This window comes from Choristoneura fumiferana, chromosome 22 (genome assembly GCF_025370935.1).
Source record: "Choristoneura fumiferana chromosome 22, NRCan_CFum_1, whole genome shotgun sequence".
Lineage (NCBI taxonomy): Eukaryota > Metazoa > Arthropoda > Insecta > Lepidoptera > Tortricidae > Choristoneura > Choristoneura fumiferana.
Window position 1 is genome coordinate 3161482 of NC_133493.1, and position 25952 is coordinate 3187433.

General features: G+C 38.8%; 3 protein-coding genes across 8 annotated transcripts in view; 1 reads left to right on the forward strand and 2 right to left on the reverse strand.

Annotated features, from left to right (window-relative positions):
* mim (missing-in-metastasis) overlaps nt 1-25952 on the forward strand; it is a 300696-nt gene that overhangs the window by 185710 nt on the left and 89034 nt on the right. The window lies entirely within an intron of this gene.
* Nucleotides 2146-14082, reverse strand: LOC141440130 (phenoloxidase-activating factor 3-like). The gene is made up of 5 exons (XM_074104598.1): nt 14019-14082; nt 6692-6854; nt 5427-5626; nt 4768-4907; nt 2146-2388 (listed from the first exon to the last, which is right to left on the reverse strand). Exons 1-5 carry the CDS (start codon nt 14080-14082, stop codon nt 2146-2148), a joined length of 810 nt encoding a protein of 269 aa, XP_073960699.1.
* Nucleotides 18434-25891, reverse strand: LOC141440373 (phenoloxidase-activating enzyme-like). The gene is made up of 7 exons (XM_074104879.1): nt 25775-25891; nt 24023-24162; nt 22568-22754; nt 21586-21748; nt 20440-20636; nt 19312-19451; nt 18434-18686 (listed from the first exon to the last, which is right to left on the reverse strand). Exons 1-7 carry the CDS (start codon nt 25833-25835, stop codon nt 18450-18452), a joined length of 1125 nt encoding a protein of 374 aa, XP_073960980.1. The 5' UTR covers nt 25836-25891; the 3' UTR covers nt 18434-18449.

Sequence of the window (25952 nt, forward strand, 5' to 3'; positions counted from 1 at the left end):
GGCCTAACTCTTACTCTTTTAAAGGATAATCAAGATTTAAATAATTAATTATAAGCACTAAAAGGCGTAAAGGTCCTAATTTATGTAATTTTTCTAAGTCCAAACTAATTCGTTTTATAATTCAAACATATTAGCAAAGAATGTTAAACATGTGGATATTTTTGATGACGTCTCTATTATAGGTCACGTCAATGCCACTTGTCTAGTTTGTTTATTTTACAATTTAACTATTAGACACCAATACCTGTGAAACTATTATATGCGTGAAAAAAGAATATTTATTCTCGAAAAAAAAATTTTTTTTAGTTATCGAAAAGTGAATTACTTATCAGTAATTCATATCAATGAACCAAACCGCGACAAGCGTGGTGCCGAGTGGTTTGTCCTATGGCCTCTCAAGCAGAGGATCGTGGGTTCAAAACCCAGCTGGCACCTCTGAGTTTTTCGAAATGCATGTGCGGAATTGCATTTGAAATTTACCACAAGCTTTACCGCGAAGGAAAACATGTGAGGAAAGCTGCACATACCTGCGGAGCAATTCAATAGCGTGTGTGAAGTTCCCAATCCGCACTGGCCCGCGTGGAACTACTGCCCAAGCTCTCTCATCTGAGAGAGGCCTGTGCCCATCAGTGGGACGTATATAGGCTGCGATGATGATGATGAACCGAACCGTCTGCCGAAGTTAGCGGATATAAAAAAAATACGGTGCATATTTTTGTAAACGTTGGTATGAAATCCGTCGTGCGCGCGAGTCTGATTTGATTATTAGCACTTGATTGATATTTCTCTAAAAATGCACAGGTAGTCTGCTGTCGCTTTATCTACCTTTCGCACCGCTAACCGGTCAAACTGGTCACCTCATCTCGGACTCCTCACCTGACCATCACCTTAAGACAAATAAGTGACGGGACGTTGATATGGAGACCGTGTAGCGCCATCTCTATTTTACAAATTTATTTGTTGCAATAATTAATGTGTCGTTGTCGTGTGTTGTTACTGTTTTATTGAGAGCTTTTTTTTTTTTTTACTTTTTTTTCAACGTGCATTCTTTGTATGCTTGCTAAGGCGAAATCTTGCAAGAGGAATTTTAACGACTTATCTTAACACTAAAAAAATGTTATTAATAAGAAAATACAACCGAATTGATAGCGTCCTCCTTTTTGTAGTCGGTTAAAAAATTAATTACTTATAAAATAATAAAAGTACCTAACGAGAACATTTTGTTTTAAATGTCATGTTGTAAATGGTCATTATAGCACGAAGTGTATCGTGTTGCTATTAGTAAATCAACGAGAAAAGAAAGGAAATCTTTTGGCGGTTTAGGACCACAATGAGGAATGACCACTTGTTAAAATGACCAAAACGCATCTGGTTTTGAAAATACAAATTATATATTGTAATTGTCGGAGAAAGTTGTTCAGGAATCAAACAGACAATTCTAAGATATACTTTATTGTACTTTATTTATTACAGGTTAGCCTTTGCAGGCAATTAATGTTTCAGCAACATTGAAATAAAAATAAATTATTACCTATTAACACTTTATAGTGTGTAAATGCAGCTCTTCCACCTCCACACTACAACACACACAAATCCAACTATCGCCATCACCTTACTGCATTGACTCGTTTCGAACTAAACCAGAGTGCATCCTCAGAGTAACACAACCATTCACCATAGTACCAGATGCTAGATGTTAGTGTGTTCTTTGTTCATTGCACGGCCGAGAAGCTGGCCACACATTGATTCTGATACCTTACCAGCACACGCAATGATCAGAGAAAACGTTCGCCACGCCGCTGCCCGCTGGCGTTCAGCTCACAGCCAGAAGTATCTTAATTTAATTCCAATTAATATTAATTTATTTCACTTAACTTCAGGTACAAATATACTATATAAATTGAACTCTAAAATCTATCTAAAGGTCCGGCGACAGTACAATAATCTGGTAGTGGGAATTCCGGTGGTCCGGCCCGACTAAGATCGTCTCCGCACCACACTGACTTAGAACTACGTAGTTAAGATGACAATGCAAATACAGTCAATGAAAACATTATTTTTCAAAATCACACCTATGCGATGTCGCACAAATATCGAGAACTTATCAAAGATGGTCATAGTTTCTATACCGCAGAAACGTCGTTATTATTCATGCATATGGATCCTTAACCAAACAAGATAATCGGTCACATGAGTGTAAATACCAGGTTTTCCTGTAAGGCAAAATCTTAGACCTAGACTGACGATTCCAAGGAGCTCATAGCGTTTCTCTGTGTAGCGCATTAGAGGTCCCCCGGAGTCACCATAACAAGTGGATTTTCCGATCTCGCCTCCTGCGCAGATCCGACCGAAGGACAGCTGCAGTCGAGGGTACTCCGAGTGGCAAATCTGGAATGAAAGCGAGAGTTTTAATGACCTAAAACAATTATTTGCTCACCCGCGATATGATATGATATGATGCCTATGCAACAAAAAACGTATGTTCATGCAGTTCGTCCACCTCCAGACCTCCACAATGTAAGAAAACACACGAACCCAACTATCACCACAAACGTTCACCGTGCTACCAGATGTTTAAAGATCTGGTTGAGTTCGAAATCTGAACTAAACAAACATTGAAATTTGACATTGTTAATAATGTAATTCCCCAAGTACCAACTTTATTTTTCTTAAACAAACTACCCACAAAAAATGTATAATCTTTAGACGTTTAAACTATAATAATAATAATAATTAAAATTGTTTATTTCCTTTTACAAAAGTTCTTATCGAGATAACAAGGTTGAGACCCCCTATTAAAGTTTTGAACTTGTGTCAGGAGGCCTCGCTCTTCTAAAACTAGATAATTTTTAAAAGCCAGGAAAATTACAATTTGTACTTAACTTACTTAACCTAAAACACTATTTGCATGATTATGGGCATGCAATATGCATATGGTGTGTGTGTGTGTGTATGTGTTGTGTGTGGTGTGTTTGTGTGTGGTGTGTGTGTGTGTGTGTGTGTGTGTGTGGTGTGTGTTTGTTGTGTGTGTGTGTGTGTGTGTGTGTGTGTGCGTGTGTGTGTCATGAGTGCGCCAGAAATATAGTTGGGTATGGTATATAACCTACTACGAGGCATCTGATGGTAGTAAGAGGTTTTCAGTTTTAAGGTAGTCGAGTTGAGCAAGCCAGTTAGTCAGGACTGCCCTACAGTCACTACAGTTTTAATGGATAGAAATTGAGTCTTTTATTTAACCTATTATACAGCTGTGCCGAAAGTGCATCAAATTGTCTTCTTGCAAAAGTGGATTTACATTGAGGCATAGGAGCTACAGATTTATTCTTCTATGAGTATTATATGACGGTGTAAAAAACCAAACTCTTATGGAGCCTTAGGACAACAGATACTATGTAAAGTTTACGCAAGCTTAAGAGATTACACTGGTTATAAAAGTTCAGAAGTGGGGACCTATAAGGTTTGAAATACATTACTTTCATAGGCATCTTTGAGCCCTTTCCACTTCCTAAGAATTTAGTTTTAGTTTGCTCCGCCCCAGACCGGAATGCAATAAGTCATGATGGATTGTGCAAGTGCAGTGTATATCCTATTAAAGGGAGGGGGTTGTTATATGTCTGAGTGTTTTAAAGATCCAAACTAGTTTGCGAATGCGGTTATTAATGAAGTCAAGATGCGGGTACCAGAGAGACGTTGGTCAAAGAAGACACCGAGGTATTGTGGAGCTTACTCGTTCAAGTTGTATGCAATTGCAGGGAGCAACGAAGTTACAGGAATGGAGTTTAAGCCTAACACTATCTGGGGGTTGTCCACTAGCGTTTTTGAAAACATATGAAGTTGGACTTAGCAGTATTGAGGGTAAGTAAGTTGGAGATAAGCCATTTATTGATATCAGACAATCCCCTTTCAGCAGCACCTAACACTGTATCCCAGTTCTTACCACTGAAGAGTGCGACAGTGTCGTCAGCATATAGGAAGACGTGACCCTCAAAGGAACAGACATAGCAAGGTCATTGATATAGATAAGAAAAAGAGTCGGCCTAAAATGCTCCCTGTGGTTACGCCAAAAGAGACTACTGATTCAGCACTAAGATAATTCCAATCCTGACTCTTGACTACGATTATTTAGGTAGTCGCGGAAGAGTTCAAGCGGCTTACCTCTGATCCCCATATGCTGCAACTTGTTAAAAAGTAGCGGAAAAGAGACGGTGTCGAAACGCTTTCTTTAAATCAAGGAAAACTGCTACACATTATCTCCTTTATCGACTTCTTTGTTAATGATTTGGGATAGGCCAAGTACCGCATCCTCCGTTGACAAGCCTTGTCTAAAACCGAATTGTGATTTCGAAAGTAAGTTAAATTGATTAAGGTAATATTTAGTCTGTTATTTATTAATTTTTTACTATTTTGGAGATAGCTGAAAGCAATGAAATTGGTCTATAACTATTCGGATCCGTTTAATTCCGTTCTTAAAAATAGGTGAAACAATGGACTTCTTTAATGCAGATGGGAATACACCCTGTGAAAAACACAAATTTGTTAGGTGACTAACGACTGGGGCATAGCACTAGCACACAATTTTAGAAATTTTGTGGGTATACAGTCATAGCCAGGTGCACTATCTGACTTAAGAGACATTAATACATTTACTACTTCTTCAGGATCAGTGTCAAAAAGAACGAACGAGCAAGCTATGCTTTGTTAATGTGCTGTTTAACGAATCACAAATCTATCTATCTAATTTACGCCCAGGTACAGGTACTGAATACTTACGCGCAGATCGACGTAAGGAACCATCACTTGCATTTTAACCGGGCTTGCGTAGCCGCTCTCAGTGGCGCCCCACCCCGCTACGTACAGATTACTTGGAACAGTCGCACTGGGCGACGGCAGGCAGATAGGTTTGATGAAGTCTGCAAATAAAAGTTACACTAACTAAGCCGTGTGTCCACCAGAGATGTGCGAGGTAGCTAAGCGGTGCGAGGATGTGGAACGTTGTGAATGTTTCCACCTGAGATGTGCGAGGTAGCTGAGTGGCACTAGCAGCACTAGTGGTTTGATTGCTTAGTAGCGACATCTCTTGTCTGGGTGACCGGTTAATTCCGAAAGAATGTGACGTCTCTCGACGAAACATAGATGTCGCTAGTGCTGCTGCTTAAGTAGCATACTTAGTAGAAATAAGAAACCTGAGATATGTATGCATAGGAAAAAATCGTGTCTAGATTCCTGTCCAGCAGTGGTTTAGGGGTTATAGCACGTAGCATGGATTGCTGAGGACCTGGGTTCGATTCCCAGTGCTGCTCTCTTTTTCTGGTTTTGTTTGATATTTTCGATATTGTTTCACGGGATACCCGTAAAAGTAACAAATTTTAAGTTGAAATAAGAGACTCCAAAAAACCAATCATAAATATTTTTAAATCTCAGATGCTTACCATTGAAGTTCACTGTCCTGTTGAGACGCACTAATGCGATATCGTTTTCGAAAGTCCTAGAGTTATACAAGGCATGTATTCTGATGTTCTGTATCGGTATGCTCTTATTGCCTTCATTACAATATGGCACCGCATACTCGTACCATGTATCGCAGTCAATGTTGGTCCTTGTGTCGTGTTCACCAAGACGAACGCTCTCTCTGTGAAATTTAAAGCTCTTGTCCAATTGCTCTTAGAAAGAAAACATTACAAAGTTAGGTTACTGCAGAGGCCTTATTGCTTGATGTTACAGTCACATTTATCATCTTTTAGAGAAATCCCATTCATATTATAAATGCGAAAGTTTGTAAGTCAGTTTATTTGTTACCTCTTCACGCATAAACCTCTGAGCCGGTGTAGATGAAATACGGTATACCGATAGTTTAAGTGCCGGGGAAGGCAACAGCTAGTACAATCATGATAGTCTAGAGCCCAACACACACGGGCGATGGGTGCGGCTCGTGCGCGGGCCCGCGACGGGCGTATTTACATGGCTGTATATGGACGCACGACCCGGGTGTAGTTAATGTACGACTTGTTAATACACGCTCAAATAATGCACGGCCTGATAATCCGTTCTTATGTACATTTGTTTATTGTATACACCGAATATTAATAAATTTGGTAGAAAATAATTTAAATTGGTCCGGGTTCGCGGTTCACGGTTCACTGTGCTGCCGCTGTCACAATTGGACCTAACACAACCCAACACAAATCTATTGTTATTCGAATCGATTGGATTCGGATCGTCACGTCGTACATTATCACTACGTACATTACAGCGCGCTATATTATGTACGGAATGATAATTGGAAAGCAATAATGCTTCGGATTATCACGTCGAACTTATTGCGCGTACATTCCGAGTTGTAATTATTGGTTCCCACGACCCGACCCGTGCCCGCCGTCGTCCTGTCGGTGTGATGGCGCTCAGCTCAGCTCATATGCGCCATGTAAATACGCCCAGGGCTACTACGAAACTCGAAACTCGAAGTTCGTGTCGTGCGGTCCCTCTGACACTTATACTATTTAATACGAGAGCGAGAGGGACGGTACGATACGAACTTCGAGTTTCGAGTTTCGTAGTAGCCCTGCAGTCGCGGGTCGCACACAACCGCGCTTGTCGTCTGTGTGTGTTGGGCTTAAATGTTTGACGTTTCCTCAACTTTATGTGCGTTGTGTTGGTAAATAAAATATTCTGCCAAATGAAAAGATGATCAACTTACGGAGGGTTTGTTATACTTTCATGCACGCAATGTGCCGCTGTCAGAACGTATCTGCCACTGATGAGCGAACCGCCGCATTTCGTGACTATAGTACCGGCTTTGGTGTGTCGATATTCGAGAAGTGCAAGCCACGGGTACTGGTCGATTTCAGCTTCGTTACCACCTGTGAATTAAGTGGGATTCATTAAATCAGTAATATGGAGATGCATAACATTTTTTTTCTGTATTGCCATACTCGTACTCGTATATAGTGAGACTAACAGATAGCCCATTGGTTAGAGAACCTGACTATCAATCAAGCTTGAGGCACAGCTTGAGGTTCGATACCCGGTCGGGGCAGATATTATATGAAAATACGAATGTTTGTTCTCGAGTCCTGGGTGTTTATATAGTATGTATTTAAAAATGTCTATATATTTAAGTACGTTTATCCGTTGCCATGTAGGTACCTCCTACCCTTAACAGAAGCTTGCTTACTTTGGGACTAGATCAATTGGTGTCAAGTGTCCCGTGATATTTAGTATTTTTTTTATTTATTTATAGTATTATGGTGCCTTGTGTAACCTTATTAATTTCTTGAAATTAGCTTCGAAATCGCTGTAGGTACCTGTTGGGGTTTCTGGTTTCTCGACATTTTTTTCTCCAGTTTCGAGAATTCTCGAGGCTAATTTCTCGAGTTTTCTCGAGTTCTCGAGTCTTTTATAAAAACCCTAATAAAAACCATGAATTAATATATTTTTTTTAATCTGTGACGTTTTTATTGCACCATAATCATTATTTTTTCGTATTTTTTCTCCGACTTCCCGGAGCAAGGTTATTTTTTCGAGCGTAGTATGCGTATGTCCGTTTCTTTGGTCCTCGCTGTAACCTAAACGGCTGGGCTGATTTTAGCATATGAGGATAATTACATTCGTCATAACTGACGGAGTGACAATTATTTCAGGTGTTCACGAATAATAATATGTCGGAGAAATTAAAATAAATATATTGTATGTAACAATGTGGGTATCAAATGAAACTAATTTGCTGATTCTAATTAAAAAAAAAAACCTATTTAAATTACATCCACGACGGTACATCAAAAATCATGACTGAAATCGAAATTCATATTGAAGTCTGTTCTAAGTATATGTATAAGTAGGTATACTTTTAATCAACCATTTTTACAGAAATAGCAAAAAAATATGAAATAAAACGAAAAAAATTAAAAAATGAAATCCCAAATCAAATTCATTTCGTGAGCAGCTCAAATTTTTTTAGTAATGAGCCCAACTGTTTAACTTTAAGTCTAGCTATATAACAGAGTTCTAGACCACTAGAGTTATTTCTAGCTTTTCGTTTTTTTAAAGCAGTCGCGTTTGATATTTTGGTACTTTCACTACCTCTTATTAAAATTCTTCTTGCCTTAAGGAACAAAAATAATCTTACGTAATAATCGAAACTTAAGAATAAACTGAACAGGTCAGCTATATGCACGAGAGTTAACAACTTTTGGGAGTACAAATGAAAAAGTTTATGGTTTTTTTGCGTGGGGGAGAATACTAAGCTATCTAATTTTAATTATTAATAAGTATTTTAATTTAGTTATTCAGTCCCCAAAAGCCATTAACAGCGAAAAACAGCAAACTCGAGAATTCTCGAGTTCCGGTAATTTTTTTATCGTCTCGAGTGAAGCCAAATTTCTCGAGTTATCTCGAGTTCGAGAAAATTAATGACATGTCGAAATGCCAAATAGCTGCAATACCTTGTTTATTTTTGAATGAAACTTCAATAATTAATCGACTACTAGAAGCGAAACCAGCACATACGCAGTTATAATTAACTAATACAGACATTTCGCGCGTAGGCCAGTTAAAATTTCAATTTGTATGGAAACACGAACAGCGCCTCTAGCGGAACGTTTGCTATGTTTGTGTTACTATACAATTGAGATTTTAACGCGAACGCGATCGAGACGTATTTTGTAACCGAAAACTTACACTAAGGGTACAGATAGTCAAGGTACTTAACTTACCTAGTATTCTAGAAGACGAGGCGACTTGGCCACAACAACCTTCGCTAGGGTCCGGAGGTAGAGAAGTGGCTTGGCATGTTCTTATAAACCTTTGTAGCGGAAGTGGAAATAGGAGTAGGAACGGGTGTAGGAGTGGGTGTGGGGGTGGTTGGGAGAAATGGCGGCATTGGTGCAATAGATTGGGTGGATGGACCATATAGAACGGGTATCGACGTAGGGCAGCAGATATTGAAACTGGTGTTTCTCTTTCTATTGCAACTGAAAACAGAGGATAAATACTGTTTAATAAAAACCGTCAAGTTCGAATGGGACCCGTACACTAGGATCTGCATCTTTTTATCATGCATCCTATAATTTAATTCTTCTAATTTTGTTATATGGTATGGCATATGACAGGGTGTCTGTCGAAATGCTGAGGACAGGGTGTGGTGGCTAGTCAGTTGTACCGCCTTTTCAACATGTGTTGGAGGAACGGTCGGGTACCAGGAGACTGGTGCAAGGCCGTTTATCGTGCCACTTTACAAGGGAAAAGGGTCACAACAAGACTGCAAATTACCGCGGCATAAGCCTTCTCAGCGTTGTCGGCAAACTGTATGCTAAGGTGATCATTGAAAGAGTTATGACAGAAACAGATGAAAGAATATTGGATGTACAAGCGGGATTTAGAAAGGGAATGGGATTACGGATCGGGTCTTCTTACGGTGCATAGTTGAAAAATATTTGGCAACAAACCAAAAAAGTCTATTGCGCATTCGTAGATTTGGAGAAGGCTCATGACAAAGTGATGAGGAATGAACTGTGGTCGGCATTATCTGCGCATGGGGTGAGCAGTGGTCTTGATTCGAGCACTGAAGTCTCTCTATGAGGACTCCAGTGCTTGTGTTAGAATAAACGGAGCGTATACTGAATGGTTTAACATTCAAAAAGGTGTTAGACAGGGATGTGTAGCGTAGCGTCGGCTGAGGATTTGCAAGGGATGGTAACTATTATGAATGATGCTTTGGAGAGACAGGGAATGAAAGTGAACGTAAAAAACACGAAAGTTATGGTATTTGAAAAGGAAGAGAACGTAACGGAAGTGTGTGTCGAATTGGTGACGAAAACTTGGAGCAAGTGAATGGATTTGTGTACTTGGGATCTATGTTTACTAGGGATGGAAAGTGTGAAAGGATATTGAAAGGAGAGTAAAGGCTAGTAACGTAGTGAATGGAGCGTTGCACACCTTATGAATAGCCAGAAAATCTCCAAAAGAGCTCGTCTGGCGGTGCATAGAGTGGTGCTGGTGCAGTCACCAGCATTAATATCTTCCACAGCGGAGCGTGCAAAATATCTGACACGTCCTTCCGGCTAGAAATAGAGTCGTATCAGATATTTATGCACGCTTGTTGTATCAGATATTGGTGCTGGTGAGTGTACCAACCCTCATGTATGGAAGTGAAAGTTGGGTGTGGCAGGAAAGGCATCAGGGAGGAGGGGAGTAGAATAAATGCGGTAGAAATGAGAGTGTTAAGAAGTATGTTAGGTGTGAAATTGAGTGACAGAATTAGAAATAGTGCGATAAGGGAACACTGTGGTGTAAATGAAGGTATAGTCACACGGATTGAGAAAGGGATGCTTGGATGGTTTGGTCATGTTGAGAGAATGAATGATAACAGATTGACTAAGCAGATCTATAAGACGAGCGTGAATGGGAACGTTGGGAGAGGAATGCCTAGACGAACGTACCACGCTCAAATCGGGGACGTTCTGAAGAAAGGTCGGGTCAGGAGCACTCTAACTAAACCGACATGCATGCATGAAAAGATTGATGAATGTAGAGGAAGCGAGAGTTGTATGCCAGAATCGTAGCAAGTGAAGGATCTAGTCTCTGCCTACCCCGTTGGGAAAGAAGCGTGATTTTATGTATGTATGTATGTTGTTATAGCGGCCATAGTAATTCTTCTGAATAATTAATCAAATGTCATCTGGAATATTCCCTATTTTTTTCGTAAAGATTGCATTAAGATTGCTCTATCTAAAATTACGTGTATGTATAGTATTTACGTGTGATTCTTCCGAAAAATCAATCAAAATACGAAAAAAAAAAACTTAGAAAGTAAACCTATATCACCTACCCCTTTAACGCGAGTGATGCAGCGGGCAAAAGCTAATTAGGTATATTTCCAGATTTAGGAATACCACTATTTACATTATGCTACAGAATAGAACTAACAGCCATTACATAATCATACCTCGGAGACAAGAAAGCGAGAGCTTTGATCATTGTTAGATTGGGAATCACAGTACACCTCTCAATATCTTTGCATTCTCCTTTTATTCCGTTGAGAAGCTTGCATTTCTCTGATTTTTTAGGAAGTGGACAGCATATCTGGAATAGTTATTAATATTTTATTATTATATTACATATTTTTAGTTATTACAAACATTTTATATCAAAGGAACATCAATCAGTTATTTCTACATTATGCTTGTAAATGCTAGGTAATTTAAAATGTTCTATTCTGTTGTGAACAATTTTTTAAAATTTATTATTTAAAGTAAATGAAAATGATACAGTGTTATACCTCCCTATAAATTGAACAAATAGCGACAGAAAAACACGAACGGTTTGTCTTTTGTTGTTGGTCCTTGCGCTTACAACGCATCAAGATTTTGTACTAAATACTTAGCACATAAACAAAAATAATTTATACTATATAACTACATATTAATCCGTCAACAGGATTATTATAAGATGTTTGCATATGCAAATGCATATAATTCTATTTTTGTAGTGTTATTGCATATTTTGGTGCTTTTTCATTGACTGTAGGTATTTGTTTACTTATCTATCTACGAAAATCTTATTTGTGTTGAAATAATGCAGCCTGTGAAAAAAAAAAATGTTGACTTTTAAATCTTGGATAAAAAATTACCCAGGCCAATTTACGACTGATGGCACCGTGATTCTGCAAGGTTTGTGAAAAGCCTTTATCAAAAGAAATGAAATAAATGTGAAAATAAATTTATTTATTTATTTATTTATTAGGAACAGTTACAAATTACAAACAGATACTATTGTAATTGACACATTTATACTACACAATCAAAGTTTGTAACTTAACTACAACTGTCCACAACAATCATAATGTGGCTAAAGGAGCATGCAAGATGAAATAAGTTTAATACTACATTATTGCTAAAATAAACTAACTAGGTATCTAAAACTAATGTCACAGTGGATTTAAATGTTTTTATTGACATTGAAAATATGTCACATTCTGAACATATCTTATTAAATGTACGACACAGGCGGGCGATTGGACAATTAGCGGATACATTATTATTACTGAGCGGGCAAGAAAACAATTGAGGGTGCCGGATAGGCCGTGTGCCACATTTAAACTTAAATTCATGGATAATATTTGCGTCTACAATGTTATTTAGAATTTTAAATAAAAAAGTCATATCCGCAATTTTTCTTCTATGTTTTAAAGTATGTAATTTGAAAAAATCCAATCTGTCTTCATAGTTGGGAAGGGATTTACGTTTGCCCATTATCCTACATGCCAACCTCAATGCACGAGCTTGAACAGACTCAATTTTCTGGATATGTACCGAATAAATAGGGTACCATATGGAAGAGTTGTACTCAAGAATACTTCTTACTAGGGATTCGTAAAGTAATATTAATGTTTTACCCTGCTTAAATGGTTTACTGACTCTGGTTACAAAACCAAGCATTCTATTTGCCCGAGTCATTATATGCTCATAGTGCTGTCTGAAGGATAGCTGACTGTCATAATACACACCCAGATCTCTGACTACATCGACACGATCTAGCGACTGCTTGTCAATCTTATAATCGTAAGATATTTTATTTTTGTTTTTAGTAAAAGTTATGCATTGACATTTTTTAATATTGAGTTTAAATTTTAAATGTAAATTATAATAAAAAAAGTTTTTTTGATTGTGCATATTTAGTGCATATTTCGCCCTTTTTTAGTGCATATTTGCATGCATATTTTGGCATTTTGATATTGCATATCATATAATCTGATGTCTAATTATAAGTATTATAATATGTTCTTACTTTTGGTGTTTTTCCTTCGAAACCACAGCCTATTTTTCTTAAGATTTCCGTCTGCTGCCTTGTTCTGTTGTGTACTTTAAGGAAAGGTATCGTGTCACATGTGTAAGGCAGTATGCATTCGCCTACTTGACTGTCGTATGATATACATTCTGTGTAAAAAAATAAAAGTTCATATCAGGGTATATTATAATATATATATTAGCATTTAAAAACAGTCCTTGGCTACACTTTTTGACTTTATCAACATTTGCATGTAACATGTAATTATGTATGTACGGTTATTATGTACTGCTTTTTCTCAAACATATTAAAAACAAAGCAAACTAACCTTTGCAACAAAACTTTGAACATCAAAAATTAAAACAAAATTTTCTGACATAGACTAGGTACGATGACATACGGATGTATCATGCAAACCGTATTTTTTTTTATTGCAGACATTAACATACGAGATTTTTTTTAAATCGTAAATGTGAGATTTGTCAAAATTGTATTCATTTCGAATAAAACGTCATATTACTCCCATTTGCTCGTTGGCCATCCATTAAAAAAAAAATAAACTAATCCGACCAAATTACTTTTTTTTGAAGTGTCCCAAAATTTATTGCAATAATAAAATCGATTTGAATGATATTTTTATGCAATAATAAAAGAAATTCGTTTATCCTAAGGCTCCGTTTCCGCCAGAGATGTGCGAAGATAATAATATGTTGTTCGGAATGTGTTTTTCATAAACCAATAGGAACGCTTCATTTATCTCGCCTCGCTCCGCTCAGCTGTTTCCACCAGAGATGTGCTGTGCGAGGATGTGTAAGTGAAGCGTTTCTATTGGTTGATGAAAAACACATTCCTCGCAACACATCCTCGCCCTCGCACATTTCTGGTTGAAACGCTGCCTTATCTTATCTTGCTCCTTAATCCTGCCGTGAAGCAGCAGTGCTTGCACTGTTGTGTTTCGGCGTGGAGAGCAAGACAGCCGGTGAAATTACTGGCACTTGAGGTATCCCATCTTAGGCCTCTAGGTTGGCAACGCAGCTGCAATCCCCCTGGTATCGCAGGTGTCTATGAGCGGTGGTGATCTTTTACCATCAGGAGACCCACTTGCTCGTTTGCCACCCAGTCGAATAACAAAAAAAAATTATGCTGGTCATAATTTCCGGTTTTTGAACTCATTATATTATTAGAGCAGCTATGATATGTGTGTAGATAAAATTTGCTAAAAATTCTTTGAGTGAGCTCACCATCACCACTTAAAGCACATTTGATGTAAACGGCCAGGAACAAAAATTGCAACACTTTACGCATATTTAATTTTAAATTTAAACTATTTGCGAATTACTCTAACGCGTCTGAACTCCCTGTAGTCTGGTTAATTATATTAAATACAAACTCTAAATTACTCTCATTTTATACAACTTTTTACGTTGAGCACGTTAGCAACAGGGGAAGACCTGTGTTACTCAATGTAAATAAATTTAAGCTTTATATCCGAGTCTTTAGCAACGAATTCAGAATAACGGTGTCATTAAAACCGCAAAAAACTCTTTATCCTGGATGTGGTATAGGATTTTCCTAATTTATAAATTTCGCACCTCTATCAATTACCCCTATTAAAATTAATTAAGATTACATTGTAATAGTGACGTAACACATGATCGATCGTCCTCTTTAACGTATGTCAACGTAAATGCAGTCAATCTGTCAATTGGAATAGGTTAACTTATTGGGCGAAATTATCAATTAATAATCAATTAATCATTAATTTTTCTCTCCCAAGAGTGTTTCCTCTCTCTCTCTCTCTCTCTCTCTCTCTTACTCCTCTCGTCCCTCACGCCTTCGAAAGTATTCCAGATTGCGGTTTTTAGGGTTCCGGAGCCAAAATGGCAAAAACAGAACCCTTATAGTTTCGCCATGTCTGTCTGTCTGTCCGTCCGCGGCTTTGCTCAGGGACTATCAATGCTAGAAAGCTGTAATTTTGCACGGATATATAGATACATTATGCCGACAAAATGGTACAATAAAAAATAAAAAATTTTTTTTTAGGGTACCTCCCATAGACGTTAATTGGGGGGGGGGGGTTTCTCATCCAACCATATAGTGTGGGGTATCGTTGGATAGATCTTTTAAAACCATTACGGGTTTGCTGAGACGAATTTTCGATTCATTGATTTTTTAGCGAAATATTCAACTAAATTTCCATTAAAATCGATCATCCCCCCCTCTAAAATCTAAACCGCTGGGTGGAAAAATTTGAAAAAAATCAGGATGGTAGTAAGTATATCAAACTTTCAAGGAAAACTATAACGGCTAAGTTTGCTTGAGAATTATTAGTAGTTTATGAGTAAATACCATCCTGAAATATACCTAAACTTGGAAGATTCCGTATAAAAAACGAAATCCTTAGAAACGTATTACTTATTTTTTTTGTAATGGCTACGGAACCCTATTTTGGGCGTGTCCGACACGCTCTTGGCCGGTTTTTATTTTTCAGGAAAACCATACACGATACTTTAAAAGTGCGAAAGAACAAAATAAAACTCAATAAAAGTAGATTGTTGCACCAAGCAGAAAGTTATGTATTATTGCACCGAGTGCCGATGTGGAAAAGCACGAGGGCAATGTAACTTAATGCGAGGTGCATAATCTGCTTTTCTTTCAACTATTACAGGAATAGTAGACGAAAAAAAAACTCATGCTAAGCAATGAATAGGAAAGAAATGTCACTAGTACTCGATGATTCCATTTTTGTAAGTTTACATTAGCACTCTCAAAAAATATCCACGGAAAATTCACAAGGTTCCCCGCCAATCTGTCCTTTTTTTTAATTTCTTACTTTTTTTTTCAGAGTTAGTATAATAGCAGATATTTTTACCCGTGATCCGTCAAATTTCGGATGGGCGCCAGGTTGGCCAACCAAACACACAAAGTTTTTTTTTAAATATACGGCTACTTACTATTTTTGGTAGGATTGGTAGCAACAATTTTTTGTATGCAATCTATCAAATTTCATAAGACCGTCAGGTTGACCAACCTAACACTAGATTTTTTACACTATGCAGGCTAATTTTATAGCAAAAATACTTGTGTTACCTCTTTGGTCGTGCAATTGAAAAAAAAAAATCTAAAACAATGCAATAAAGGACTTTCATACATTTTCTCTGCTCTAGAGCAGATAAGTCCTGCCTTTTGCTGGGTATTTAGTGCGGTTATGATGAAATTAAAGCATAGTTGGAAGAAAAATTATTAATGTGTCAAAATAAAGAATGTATCTACAGTCAGAGGCTTAATTATAGGATGTCCCAAAAATAACGCAAGGTTTGAATTTAATGGAAAACACTTTTTTTCGTTGTAAGTAATATTATTTGTTTATAAAAAATCATAAAATACACTAAATAAATAGGGTTACGTGTGGAATAACACCACCACAAATGGCCTCTACGGCTTTGCTGGCACATACGCAGTCTTTTGTCAACATTTCCCGTGACCATTTTGCATAAATTCGGCTGAATTTCATCGATGCAGCGTCGAATTTCCTCCTTGAAAGCATTGTGGTTGTGGGCTTGTTGGCATTGACTTTTGACTTTAAGTAATCCCATGACAAGAAGTCTAAAGGTGTTAAATATCGAGAATTTGGGGGGGGGGGCAATTCTGATCACCGAAACGAGAGATTAAACGACCACCATATCAATATCCTGCGATTCGGGCAAAAAAACCGTGTTATCATGTCGCTATATCGAGCTCCATTAACAGTAACTGCTTGACCAGCCTCATTTTGAATAAAGTATGGTCCAAAGCCTCCAGCCGAAAATCCGCACCAATAATAAAAACGCGTTGTTCTTACGTATAACCCGCCATTTTTACAAACCCTAACCATTCAGCTGTCAAATAGTTTTTTTTAGAGTTACCAGCAGTAAGTAAGTATGTTTGTAAGTATTATTAGTATTATTATGTACGTTACGTTACCAAGACGTCAAAAATATCTGTACCTACACCTTTATGCCCCTAACAATGGTTGATGTATGGGTATCTATATACATAATAATATATTTGTCACTATGGTTGTATAGATATTTATGCCCTTGACTGTACATCGCAAACGTGGGTAAAACTGTTCAAAAAAAATCATATGATTAAAATAATAGACATCTTATCTTCTATACTTATTACAATAGAGTAACGTGAACGTGACCGACTGATATAGGTAACGCACAGCCTAAACCACTAGAGCTAGAATCTGCGAACTGTACGCTCGTAGTGTACCGTACCTACTCCTAAGTCCTAACATACTTAATGAAAAAATAACTGGGTGTAGATAGGTAGGTATTCTAAGTCCGGGACTATGAAGTGTGATTCCTGGACACGGGACAAGAACAGTAATCCCGGGATAACTCCGGATTTTCCGGCCATCTGGCATTTGTACTAATTACTGACTGGCTGGCTGGATTTAATATTTATTCTTTCTTGGGGACGGGATTAGCCTGACATTGCGTCAGACCGGGAGGCGTGGCGGTCAAGAAGAGAGGCCTTTTCCCAGCTGTGGGACACTACCAGGCTAGGTAAAAAAACTGGCCAAGAGCGTGTCGGACACGCCCAAGATAGGGTTCCGTAGCTGTTACGAAAAAAATCAAGTAAAATTTTTCCAAGGATTTTGTAATTTATGAGGGAATCTTTCTAATTAAGGTATATTTTATACCTACCTTAAAGATTGAACACGCCAAAACTTGGGCACACAAAAATTCATAAATAATAATTATAACAATAAATAATAACATTATGCTCTCCATATTTAATGTCAAATTTAATAAGCTTTAAAATAATATTTCGTATTTAAGTTAGCGTCTGGACAGTAAGCCATGTATCGAACTTTCCTACGCACGCGGCACAAAGATTTTGCACGCTCTCATTTGGATACCTTTTCGTCGCCCAGGTCCATATTTTTTGGAGCTCAGAGACTAAATTTAGTTCTCCGCCTTTCTTTTTCAAAATCCTTTTCATAATACTCCAGTACTCTTCCACAGGCCGCAGTTCTAGACTATTTGGCAGGTTACATACTTTGGGTACCACCACAATCCCGTTTGAGTTGTACCAATCCATTACTGATTTTGCGCAATGGTAACTGGCTAAATCTGACCAAAACAGGGGTGAGTCGTGTTTTCTAATACAAGGCAGCAAACTCCTTTGATAAATATCGCCGTTTATTGTCCATGTGCTGATAAACGAGCGACTTCTTTAGCAAAGCTGAATAATCCCTGCCAAAGAAGGTATTTTGTTGGGAATTTAGATCTTTGGTTTGATTTTGAATCTTCAGGAAGATACCTTTACTGGTATAAAACTCTTGCACACGAATTTGTGCTAAGTCCGCTTTTATTGCTTGAAAATTAGCATTCATTACAAAGATACACCAGATCAGGCATGTCCGGATATTATCGTGGACAGTCTTTAGACTAGTTCTTTGTGAATATAAAAAATAGTTTACAAAATTGGTATATCTCCGTTTTTTGCGTAAAATAGCCATTTTTGTATGCCCAAGTTTTGGCGTGTTCAACCTTTAGGCTGCTATTTACTCTTAAACTACTAATAATTCTCAAGCAAACTTAGCCGTTATAGTTTTCCTTGTAAATTTGATAAAGATACAATTATTAAATAAAAACTCCTGTTAATTAGGTAACAGTTTATTCATGCATGTTGTCTTTAATCCAGTCTAGATACTCCATTACATTAGTATATACGCCTGGGATGTGGTATCCACAAGGTTTACTCCCGTAACTGACTATCCCAAGGACCTCATAGCGGGACCCTATGTAGCGCATTAGAGGACCCCCGGAGTCACCTTTACAAGCGTCTCTTCCGATTTCACCTCCAGCGCAGATTTGGCTCTGTTCCAACTGATGATAGTATAAATTGCAATTCTGAAAACAAGTTGACAGATTTAATCGTTGCATTAGGGCCTATGCGAACTGTTTCATGTCATCTAATGCACTCCCACCCGCCTCACGCAGCGCTGCTCTATTAGATGACCACGAAACAAGTATATCGCGCTAAGCCAAGCCATGTAAAGATGATATTTTGACGATGCATTTTTTATTTTCGCGACACGCAATATAACAACCGATCCAACGATCTTGGATGTTATTTGGCACCATTCACTAAAATGAACAGTCTGAACACATAGAACGTTCATTCGGATTCGGCCATACTAAATTATTTCAAGAGGCATGACTGCATTCGATGACATATAGAAGGAAATAATAAAATAGTAATAATCGAATATTTTGTACGCCAACAGACAAATCATAGCTATACTATTTGAATCAATTAATTACCAAATTGTTTGATTCAAATAATACCTTGCTATGACTTGCCTGTGTTGGCAAGCAGCAAGCTAACTGTGTTAACGAAAAAAAATATTTATATTTCAAAAGAACAAGTGAATATTCTTCGACGAGTGAGTGAACCGTCTGGATATAAAACTTTTCTGGACTCTATTCTTTTGTCTTTAAGTGTAGTAAGTAAACATATTTCTTCCATACTCACCGTGAGATTAACAGAAGGAAGCATTACATGCATTTTGATAGAGCTTCGCTTTCCGGTGCTGGTAGCACCCCATCCCGCTACGTATAGGTTGCTCGGAGTGGGCCCGTTAGTCGACGGAAGGCAGACAGGTTTGATGTAATCTGTAAATAGTACATTACTGCAGAGGCCATGAAGTAAGGGATTGATGGACGAGTTTGGGGTAGACCTAACGGATTTTAAAAGAAGTCCAGCAATCCCTGTTTTGGCCGAGGTTTGTATAGTGCTTTTCTCAAAAAACTTAATTGGAACAAATGGCCAACGCGTTCGTAAGAATTAGGTCTTTCCTAAAGTGGACGATAACGCCCCCTTGTGGGCGCTGGAGGCCTGGAGGGGCGATAAGTGGCCCAGAAAAAATCTCAACCTTTGAGCCTTCATCAAGGCGCGGCCACACCGGTGCTTAAAAAACGGTGACGGTACGGAATCGCAGTGACGCATCGTATGCGCACCGTTTTATCGCATGCTCTTCACACCGCTGCTTAAATACGGAATCGCAGTGACGTGCCGTAAACGGCAGGACTTTACCGAACAAAACTCGTGACGTATTTTAAGCATCGGTGTGAAGAGCATGCGATAAAAGTAAAACGGTGCGCATACGATGCGTCACTGCGATTCCGTACCGTCGCCGTTTTTTAAGCAGCGGTATGCCCGCTCCTTTAAGTGAGACTAATATGTTATTGAAGTTTTCACGGTTAAAAAAAATGGGTGGCGCCACAAAATAACTGGTTTCCAAAGTGGGCGTTAGACGAAATAAGTTTGGGGACCTCTGAATTGAATGAATTATTAGAGAGTTAACGCTTTGCGTACCTACTTTTACTGACAATAGGCTATAACATTCCTAAAATTTCTAATTAGTCCGCCAGTTACATTATTTTGCCAACAAAGAAAAAAAATATGATATAGCTAGGAAAAGTTTCGCATTATGCGATGCATGCAACACTTTTTATTTAGCATTGCTTTACGTCACGAACTTCGACACACTTCATCCAGGAAACGCCCAATTATAAAGGTTACTAAAATTCTACTTGAAATTTCTCTAACGACCCGTTAGGAAACACATAATTACTTTGTAAGCAACGGTGGCACTCTTACCGTTGAAAGTCACCAACTGTGTGAGACGCACCAAAGCGATATCGTTCTTAGGATGCCGTCCACGCTTGAACAGGTTATGTGTCATGATCTCCTGTATTGGTATGCTGATCGAAACATTATAACAAGTCTTAATGTCGTCATCTTCCACACAGTCTACATCAGTCAGTGTGTCGTATTCACCAAGGCGAACGCTCTCCCTGTAATTTAGTTATTTGATTAAAATTATTACTCGGGTTAGAATTACACCTCTCCATTTCTTCCGTGGATGTCGCTAGAGGCGACAAAGGATACAGGTTAAGTTAAGGTATTCCGTAGGCGACAGGCTAGCAACCTGTCACTATTGTACCTTTTTTTTTGGCAAACTTTAAACCTAAAATTGCTAAAAGTGGCTCCGAAGCGGTAACGTTTCGTGTGCTCTGCCTACCCCATTTGGGAATCTTGAAAATCTTGTTATGACTTGCCTGATATACACAAGGGAAAGAGGGGAGGCCTATGTCCAACAGTGAACTGGCTGATGTGATGATGATAATAAGGGCACCGGGATAGGTGAAACAAAATAAAAGTCTGCAATAATAGTTTAAAAAACACTCCTTAATGGTAAACTTGCCTGACTGACCCTGGATACCATAATTGGTCAAAGTACGTTCTAACAATATATTCTAATAAGCCTAAACACGGCTAGGTTTCAATCCCTAGCTTCCTGCTCCATCATCATATCAGCTCGATGGTGCGGTATTATTGTTTTGTCGTTAGAACTATGCACAATTGCCAAGTTTCGTGTCAATATCACAAGAAGTGGGTGAAAATCACGTTCAAAGATACCGTTACTTTACATTACATAGAAACATAGTTACATACAGGTGAAGCTATACCTACGCGTGTCAAAAATGGCATAGCGCGTATTCGATCGACTACTTTTTTATCAAATAGCTGGCAAACGAGCATGCGGGTCACCTGATGGTAAGCAATCACCGCCACCCATGGACACCTACAGCATTATTAGGAGGGGATATCTATCCCCTCATCTGAGGGGGAAATGGGGAGAGGAGTTGGGCCTCCGGATCTCCCACTCACCGTACAAACACAGTAGCAAAGCTACTGTTACACACTATACAGTAATCTTGAAAAACCAAATGAAGAACTTACGGCAAGATAGTTCTAATGGCATCCACACACTGGGCCGCCGTCAATACGTATCTGCCGCTGATGAGCGAGCCGCCGCATTTCGTGTCTATCACGTTTATATAGCGGTCCCGGTACTCGAGGAGGGCAAGCCACGGGTACTGGTCAAAGCCCGTTTCGAATCCACCTGCAATTGAAGAAGTGTCGTGTAAGTTCGAGACGTCATAGACCTGACAAAACTGCAGGAAACTTAACGGAAAACTCGGATATAATTACTACCGCAATATGTTGGTCGCGCTGTCGCCTGTGACGCGCTCCATGACTAAGCGTCTCTAATATCCAAACTGTCGGACGATCTGTTGATATGTATGATAGACTTAGCGGCAAAAATCTCTCAAATGTATGCAGTGAATAATAGGCTTTTTTGTACGTAGAGCGTGGGCCAAATTTTGCGCCGCTGAGTATATAATGCCTGAGTAAAACGGTGTATTGCATAAAAACTAAATAGCACAAAGTTCTGTATGTGAATTCGGTAAAAAAGACGTGTACATTATTGTACAATGCATGCGCACATGCCTCCCGGACTGAAACCCTAGTGACTAGGGCCTAGTAAATGCTCCACCTCTCCATACAGTAGAATACTTTACCATCTCTATATTTGAACTGAAACAATTACTTTACCTACTCACCCGCGAACTTATGATAGCTACGTTTATGCAAGAAATGTGTGTTCATGCAGTTCCTCCACCTCCATACTGTGAGAATACACACAAACCCATCTATCACCACCTAGAGAGTATCTCACGTAGAGATTCTATCCTCCTTGATAGTTTTTATTCGTATTATCCAGATCGTAAACTGCGACCGCTACTTACACCGTCGGCGGTGAGCCGGCTGGTAGGAATATAACGGCTGCCAAACGCGGGTGTCGATCTGTAACTTATTATCTATTATGTACTCTGTACTAAGGTACAGATCAGATCTAGATTTTTTACTGTCAAAATACCTATCACTTTAGAGGAGAACCCATGAGTGCCGCAACATTTGCTGTCGGGATTGGGGGGCAGATAAGATGCTGGACAGTCTCCGGCCATCCCACCAGGTGTAGTGGAATCGACGACGGGCGTAGTGGTTACTGGTTCGACAGTAGGTGGCCCGTCATGTGAAACGAGTGACGCCAATGGACAGCATATCTGAAATATAAGGTTCTAGAAATGTCACTGAAACCACAATATTCGTGACCACATTGCAACGTTTATAGGCCTTCCTTAGCATTTTATTACAGTGTTCATTTGGAATTGATAAGCTTTCGATCTTTGTAGGTAGGGTTGCCATGCGTCCGGATGAAGCCGGATAAAGTTAGGCTTTTTCAATGCTTGTCCGGCCAAATTAAACGGTGTCCGGCCTGTCCAGCTTTTGTTAGGCTTTTTACAACTGACCAGTGACTATAAGTTCATAAAAATAAAAATAATAATAACCGTAGTAGGTACACTACACACAAAAACACTGTAGTACATAGAACATTTTTGGCATATAGGTATAATAAGACACAAAATTCCTACTTAATGTTATAAAGCAACTCAGTCTGTCTGTCGGTCTGCCTGCCTGTTACTTCTTCACGCTTAAACTACTGAACCGATTAAGATGAAATTTGATGTAGAGTTTATATTTATAACTTAGGGAAGTATAGGCTACCATTTATAACGGAAAAAAGATTTTTTTTGACGCGTTCGAAGCTTCGGGCTAGTCCTTAATGATAGGGCGTCCGGCCTTTTTGCCCAAAAGTCCGGCCAAATTGGCTGGTCTGTCCGGCTATTACGTTTGAGGACCTGGCAACCCTATTTGTAGGTATGCGATTTATGTAGTATTTGCCATTGAAAACCTTACTATATGGGGAGGGGACATTTTCAGGTGGATAAAATGAAATGAAAAACAAAAGAATGTACATAGAGGTATATGAACTTAGAACTATAAACAATGAGGTACTTTGTTCACCCCCCACCTTACGATAACTAAAGTCCAAGATAAAGATGTGTAGTTAACAGAGGCGCGGACATACCCTTGCCACCGGGATGTCTAATTTTTATTCTGCATGTCACCCGTGTTTCACCACTTCATAACCCAAGACGAGTCCGTGATAATACAGGCTTTATTGTCTAAAGGGGCTTCGAAACGGGCCATATTTTACTGCAATTTGTGGCCGGCAACTACGGCCGTCCTTCTCTGACACCGTACGCAAGAGCAAGATGCAAATAATGGTCGGCCACAAATTGCAGTGAAAATTTAGCCCGTTTAGAAGCCCCTTAACGTACTCGGAATCGCAATCATTTTCAAATCTTTCTGTCACGCGGTTTAGGATGAGGGTAGAGTGAGATGGTGAATGCCCTGAATGCGATCGCGAGCGGCCGCGTGTTAGACAATACGGCCCCAGTTGTTTAAGTATTTGTGATGAAAATCTTACCTTAGGGTAATTTTTTTGAAAACCACAGATGGACTCTCGTAGGTAATTAAACTGCTGGTTGGTTTTGTTCAAGTTTTTTAGGAAAGGTATTGTGAAGCATTCCGTAATCAACTTGCATTCGCTGAGTTTTCTGTCACATTCTGCGGGGAATAAAAAAAAATTAAACTACCGACTACCGGCAGTAAGTGAACCTTTTTTCACTGTTTTATTTTTGTTCATGAGCTATCTGCTTTTTTTTTCTTTTTTTTTGCGATGTGAAAATGCTTTATGCATACTTCCGTGGAAAGTTATGTGGGACTCTCTGAACTTAGCATACCCACTAAAAACACATCGGCGTTTCTCCACTCTGCCGTTAAGGGAGCGCCATGGGATCGCGGATACTCAACCATGACGCTCCCCGATGAGCTATCTGCCTAAGTTAACGGAGTCAAAAAAAGACATGGTGTATACTCAACGTCCAACTTATAACATGCCGTTTGTTGGTGATTCAAGGGACACCAATTTTAAGCTTGAAACGCACCGACAGCGGTGGCGGAGGCGGAGCGGTGCGGGATTCCAATCAGTCAAATTCGAATAAAATGCGATTGCACTGCTGTCAGAACAAGAGGGCTTGGGCCATAGTTCCCACGCGGGCCCAGTGCGGATTGGGAACTTCACACGCACCATTGAATTGCTTCGCAGGTTTGTGCAGGTTTCCTCACGATGTTATCCTTCACTGTAAAGCTCGTGGTAAATTTCAAATGTAATTCCGCACATGAATTTCCAAAAACGCAGCGGTGCGAGCCGGGGTTTGAACCCACGACCTGCTGCTTGAGAGGCGATAGGACTAACCACTAGGCCACCACGGCATTTTTCCCGCACTTGGCGTATTTTTTTTTCCAAATTTATATAATACCAACTTCAAGGTATACCCTATCCAATAAAAAAAATATATTAAAATCGGACTACTCTGTAAAAAGTTACGCGTGGTGGTGGTAGTGGTGGTGATAAAGAAAAAAAAAAACAAATATTATACGCGTCGACTTGAACCTCTTCCGTTTTTTTTCGTCGGTTAAACAAGTAACTTCCATTTTTCGTTTCTTTTTGAATAATAAATTGAATAAATAGCACACGATAGCAACAGCAACACGTGTACTTGTTCTTCATATTTAGGTTTTTCCAAAAATCGACACAAAACGCAAAAACAAATGCAGATAAATGTTATCAATGTTGACATTTCATCGTATACGCACTCTAAATATGTAGGTTCATTAAAAGAGTGTAAGTATACCTACACACTGATTTATCTAGGGACACACTGCACTGTATTTGTATGCCAGTAACTACTTTAGAATTAAAGATTTTTCGAAATATTTTTGCATATATTATATGTGGCAGACATTAGTGAAAAATGTAAAAAAAAAGATAAAACTAGCTTCTTTTACCTTACGGAAGTTTAAGGTCATGGTGTTGATTAAAAATATGCATTTCGTAGTTTATTCTATTATTATTGCTAAAGATTTTGTTTGGTTACTCTAACAGGAACAGTTTACCTAAGTGACACTTCTTAGGCCCTTCCCAATACCACCACCTGAAAGAATGACCAAATCTGTCGTCGGGAGTCACTCTTGTCCGCTTTGCCTGCATGACCCTTTGGTATACATTGTTGTAGGTTGGATGATAATAAAAGTACAGTCAATATAAAGTACAGTTGGCAAAAAAAGTTTGTATTAAAAATTAAATTTCAACAAAACAATATTTCAATTGATTTACCTGTATAAGAATAGACGCAAGAAGCAGCCAGAAAAGTTGACAACAGCACGAAATAACGCATGATTTAAATCAAAATTAAATAACGGGACAAACTAAATAAACGCGTCCACTCAGCCCTGAAACTATATTAACAATAAGACTAACTATAGATGTATGTTACACTTTTGTACACCATCAA

Coding starts and splice junctions, on each gene's coding strand:
- LOC141440130 (XM_074104598.1), bottom strand. CDS start 14,082: ATGCGTAAAGTGTTGCAATTTTTGTTCCTGGCCGTTTACATCAAATGT. Junction 5,627..6,691: donor GAAAGTATAACAAACCCTCC/GTAAGTTGATCA, acceptor TAAATTTCACAG/AGAGAGCGTTCGTCTTGGTG. Junction 4,908..5,426: donor CAGGACAGTGAACTTCAATG/GTAAGCATCTGA, acceptor TTTTATTTGCAG/ACTTCATCAAACCTATCTGC.
- LOC141440373 (XM_074104879.1), bottom strand. CDS start 25,835: ATGCGTTATTTCGTGCTGTTGTCAACTTTTCTGGCTGCTTCTTGCGTC. Junction 22,755..24,022: donor TTCAAAAAAATTACCCTAAG/GTAAGATTTTCA, acceptor CTTATATTTCAG/ATATGCTGTCCATTGGCGTC. Junction 21,749..22,567: donor GTTCTCCTCTAAAGTGATAG/GTATTTTGACAG, acceptor CTTCAATTGCAG/GTGGATTCGAAACGGGCTTT.